Here is a 5,000-nt window from a genome sequence, read left to right as displayed (position 1 = left end):
CTTGTCAATGTCTTGACTATATTTTATATTCAATTTTCAATTCATTTGATAAATAAAAGTGAGTTTTCATGGAAGACACGAAATTGTCTGGATGACCCCAAACTTTTGAACGGTAGTGTATATGTGTGTGTGTGTGTGTACGTATGTGTGTATGTATGTGCGTATGTATGTGCGTGTGTGCGTGTCACCAGCAGAGCGTTCTCCTCCCGGTAGCTAACGGCTACTTCCTGGTTGCTCATGGCTCTCGCCAACAGGCCGGCGGCGAAGACGCAGAGCGGCCGCTCCGCCTCCCGGGCCCAGAGGAACAGCTTCTCCACCAGCCCCTCCTGCCGGGAGCAGGCTGGCGTTAGCACCAGGCTGGCGTTAGCACCAGGCTGGCGTTAGCACCAGGCTGGCGTTAGCACCAGGCTGGCGTTAGCACCAGGCTGGCGTTAGCACCAGGCTAACACGTTAGCACAAGGCTAGGTACCGATGTGTCGTCAGTCATAGGATGCATGAGTGACTTCCTAAGTTACCGATGTTAAAACATTAACTTAAGGTCCTCACGGAGTTTCAGGAGGGAAGACATTCTTTGTAACACACGTCCCCCCGTCACAGGACGCTGGTCTCTGATTGGCTGCAGCTGAAGTTAAAAGGATGTTTGGAATCGTACGATGTTGTCTGTTGTCTCACCTGCCTCACCCGTCTCACCCGTCACCCGTCTCACCCCTTCACCCGTCTCACCCGTCTCACACCCGTCTCACCCCGCCTCACACGCCTCACCCGTCTCACCCGTCACCCGCCTCACCCGTCTCACACGTCTCACCCGTCTCACACGTCTCACCCGTCTCACACGTCTCACCCCGTCTCACACGTCTCACCCGTCTCACGTCGCCTCACCGTCTGCCCCGCCTCACCCCACACGTCTCACCCCGTCTCACCCGTCTCACACGTCTCACCCGTATCACACGTCTCATCCCGTCTCACCCCGTCTCACCCGTATCAGACGTCTCACCCCGTCTCACCCCGTCTCACACGTCTCACCCGTATCACACGTCTCACCCCGTCTCACACGTCTCACCCCGTCTCACACGTCTCACACGTCTCACCCGTCTCACACGTCTCACCCGTCTCACCCGTATCAGACGTCTCACCCGTCTCACCCCGTCTCACACGCCTCACCCTGCCTGCCTCACCTGCGTCTCACCCCTCTCACCTGTCTCACCCCTCTCACCCCTCTCACCCGTCTCACCCCTGCCTCACACCGTCTCACCTGCCTCACCCGTCTCACACCGTCTCACCTGTCTCACCCCTCTCACCCGTCTCACATGTCTCACCTGTCTCACCTGTCTCACCCGTCTCACCCCTCTCACCCGTCTCACCTGTCTCACCCCTCTCACCTGTCTCACCCGTCTCACCCGTCTCACCCCCTCACCCGTCTCACCCCTTCACCCGTCTCACCCCCTCACCCGTCTCACCCGTATCACCCCGTCTCACCCCGTCTCACCCGTATCAGACGTCTCACCCGTATCACCCCGTATCATCCCGTATCAGACGTCTCACCCCGTCTCACCCCGTCTCACACGTCTCACCCGTATCACCCGTCTCACACGTCTCACCAGACACACGCCTCACCCGTCTCCTCACCCCGTCTCACCCCGTCTCATCCCGTCTCACCCCGTCTCACCCCGTCTCCGCATGTCTCACCTTCTCCTGGAAGACGACGGCGGTCTCCAGCCCCGGCACGATGTTCTGCAGCAGGCGGCAGGCGGCGGTGTTGAGGCTCAGCTCCCGGCTGGTCATGATGTACGCGTCCATGAGCTGAGGACCAATCAGAGCAGCTCAATGACATCTAGACCAATCAGAGCAGCTCATCAACCACGCCTAGACCAATCAGAGCAGCTCGTCAACCATGTTTAGATTGTGTCGTTATGTAATATAATTATATATATTATAATATTAAAATGATATATATTATAAAATAAATAAAATGATATATATTATAATATAATTAAAATGGTATATATTATAAAATAAATAAAATGATATATATTATAATATAATTAAAATGGTATATATTATAAAATAAATAAAATGATATATATTATAATATAAATAAAATTATATTAAATAATATATTACATGATATAATATACGATACCATAACCTACTATGATATAAAAAGATCACATATAATGTACGATAACGTAATATAACATTCTGTAATATAATATATATTATATTAAACTCCTGTGAATAGAAACAGATTCATCTAAATGTTGTATAAGTGTAACGGACTTAGAAATACATTCTGTTATTTCTTGTTTTCAATGTGTTGTATTTTATTTTTGTTTGTTGTTCAACAATATTGTTGAGTGTTTGTGAATTTTATTTTAATGAGCCATTTTTATTTAATTTAGCGGTATTTTTAAAATTCTGTTTCCTGCGGAAATTGCTTTCCATCTATTGCACTTCCTGTTCCTGAGTCCGTCTCTCCCTCACAATGGTTTGGTATTGCTGACGGTGAGTCGAGTGGAAAATTGTCGCACTGTTTTGGCTCTGTTCTTTAATGGAAAGTAACCGTTTATGTTACACACGTTAACGGTCGCTGATACGATCACGGTGTCCAGCTGTTGTGTGATTTGAACGGTCAAAGTAAACGTTTTGTGACGGTCTCATTGAGCCACTTTGGCGCCGTTTGTCTGGCCACATCCGGTCGCCCCGACGTCTGTTTTCCCTGTATAAATGTTGTTTTGTTTGTATAGGAAGTGCAAAGACGGACCAGAAGGCAATAGGTGTGTTTCATTGTCTTCTGCAGGTATGTGTTTCCCTTTTGTTCAAGGTTGGAATTTTCGTTGGTTCTGTTTAAATTACTTTAGCTCATGCAGTTATTTGTTTTGTCCATTGGGGGTCGCTGTTTTCCCCTTGTATGTTACATGTTTTTGATAAATTGTTATTTGTGTTTAGTGTGGTCCTGTCTCCCACACAATGGTTTGGTATTGCTGACGGAAGTGCAAAGACGGACCAGAAGGCAATAAGTGTGTTTCATTGTCTTCTGCAGCATAAATAAATGCTGGGAAAATCCACCATCGGAGTCAAGTTCTTCTATGCCCGTTTCACATCCGTTACATAAGAATATAATTTAAATAAATATAGTGTCGGTGTTTTCAGAGTGAGTCTCACCGCGTTAGTGAAGTCATCGTTCATGAACAGTATCTTCAGCAGCTGTCCCAGCATGCACTCTGGGTCCGCTCGGCCTGCACGGCCAATCACAGGGTCAGACACTAAAGGTGGACTTGAGACTAAAGGTGGACTAGAGAGACTAAAGATGGACGAGAGACTAAAGGTGGGCGAGAGAGACTAAAGATGGACGAGAGACTAAAGGTGGGCGAGAGAGACTAAAGGTGGACTAGAGAGACTAAAGGTGGACTAGAGATTAAAGGTGGACTAGAGAGAGACTAAAGATGGACTAGAGACTAAAGGTGGACGAGAGACTAAAGGTGGACTAGAGAGACTAAAGGTGGACTAGAGATTAAAGGTGGATTAGAGAGACTAAAGGTGGACTAGAGAGACTAAAGGTGGACTAGAGATTAAAGGTGGACGAGAGAATATAAAATGAAGACACAAACCTGGATGACGGTCGTCAAACGGATCCGGATCCACTTTGTGATATTCTCCTGTCTCACGTTCAATCAGCTCAGAGATTCTGTGGTAGAGAGGTGAGACGGGAGAGGAGAGACAGGAGGTGAGACGGGAGAGGTGAGACAGGAGGTGAGAGACAGGAGAGGAGAGACAGGAGAGGAGAGACAGGAGAGGAGAGACAGGAGGTGAGGCAGGAGGTGAGGCAGGAGGTGAGGCAGGAGGTGAGGCAGGAGGTGAGACAGGAGAGGTGAGACAGGAGAGGAGAGACAGGAGAGGTGAGACAGGAGGTGAGACAGGAGGTGAGACAGGAGAGGTGAGACAGGAGGTGAGACAGGAGGTGAGACAGGAGAGGTGAGACAGGAGGTGAGACAGGAGAGGTGAGACAGGAGGTGAGACAGGAGGTGAGACAGGAGAGGTGAGACAGGAGGTGAGACAGGAGGAGACAGGAGAGGTGAGACAGGAGGTGAGACAGGAGGTGAGACAGGAGAGGTGAGACAGGAGGTGAGACAGGAGGTGAGACAGGAGGTGAGACAGGAGGTGAGACAGGAGGTGAGACAGGAGAGGAGAGACAGGAGAGGTGAGACAGGAGGTGAGACAGGAGGGGTGAGACAGGAGAGGTGAGACAGGAGGTGAGACAGGAGAGGAGAGACAGGAGAGGTGAGACAGGAGAGGAGAGACAGGAGGTGAGACAGGAGGTGAGACAGGAGAGGTGAGACAGGAGGTGAGACAGGAGAGGTGAGACAGGAGGTGAGACAGGAGGTGAGACAGGAGGTGAGACAGGAGAGGTGAGACAGGAGAGGTGAGACAGGAGGTGAGACAGGAGGTGAGACAGGAGGTGAGACAGGAGAGACAGAGAGGTGAGACAGGAGGTGAGACAGGAGGTGAGAGAGGAGGTGAGACAGGAGGTGAGACAGGAGGTGAGACAGGAGGTGAGACAGGAGAGGTGAGACAGGAGAGGAGAGACAGGAGGTGAGACAGGAGAGGTGAGACAGGAGGTGAGACAGGAGGTGAGACAGGAGGTGAGACAGGAGAGGTGAGACAGGAGGTGAGACAGGAGGTGAGACAGGAGAGGTGAGACAGGGGGTGAGACAGGAGGTGAGACAGGAGGTGAGAGAGGAGAGGTGAGACAGGAGGTGAGACAGGAGGTGAGACAGGAGGAGACAGGAGGGAGACAGGAGAGGTGAGACAGGAGGTGAGACAGGAGAGGAGAGACAGGAGAGAGGAGGTGAGAGAGGAGGGGAGAGAGGAGGTGAGAGAGGATGTGAGAGAGGATGTGAGAGAGGAGGGGAGAGAGGAGGTGAGAGAGGAGGTGAGATAGGAGGGGAGAGAGGAGGTGAGAGAGGAGGTGAGACAGGAGAGTGAGACAGGAGGTGAGACAG

At 50.6% G+C, this 5,000-nt stretch overlaps 1 protein-coding gene and 1 long non-coding RNA gene across 4 annotated transcripts in view; one reads left to right on the top strand and one right to left on the bottom strand.

The window, feature by feature from the left end:
• The window catches only part of LOC130208233 (DDB1- and CUL4-associated factor 1-like), a 28,662-nt gene that overhangs the window by 21,683 nt on the left and 1,979 nt on the right, over positions 1-5,000 (bottom strand). For all 3 annotated transcript variants that reach the window (XM_056437243.1, XM_056437242.1, XM_056437244.1), the window contains exons 3-6: positions 3,609-3,685; positions 3,163-3,236; positions 1,687-1,800; positions 189-326 (exon numbers count right to left, since the gene is read on the bottom strand). In XM_056437243.1, coding sequence (XP_056293218.1) covers positions 189-326; positions 1,687-1,800; positions 3,163-3,236; positions 3,609-3,685 — 403 coding nt within the window. The remainder of the gene's footprint in view (positions 1-188; positions 327-1,686; positions 1,801-3,162; positions 3,237-3,608; positions 3,686-5,000) is intronic.
• Positions 2,287-3,066, top strand: LOC130208234 (uncharacterized). The gene is made up of 2 exons (XR_008834378.1): positions 2,287-2,502; positions 2,745-3,066. It is a non-coding gene; the product is annotated as an uncharacterized LOC130208234 (long non-coding RNA).

This window comes from Pseudoliparis swirei, chromosome 18, assembly GCF_029220125.1.
Source record: "Pseudoliparis swirei isolate HS2019 ecotype Mariana Trench chromosome 18, NWPU_hadal_v1, whole genome shotgun sequence".
In the NCBI taxonomy this organism is placed as follows: domain Eukaryota; kingdom Metazoa; phylum Chordata; class Actinopteri; order Perciformes; family Liparidae; genus Pseudoliparis; species Pseudoliparis swirei.
Note: the sequence above shows the minus strand (reverse complement) of the source record. Positions and strands in the feature narration are given on the sequence as shown.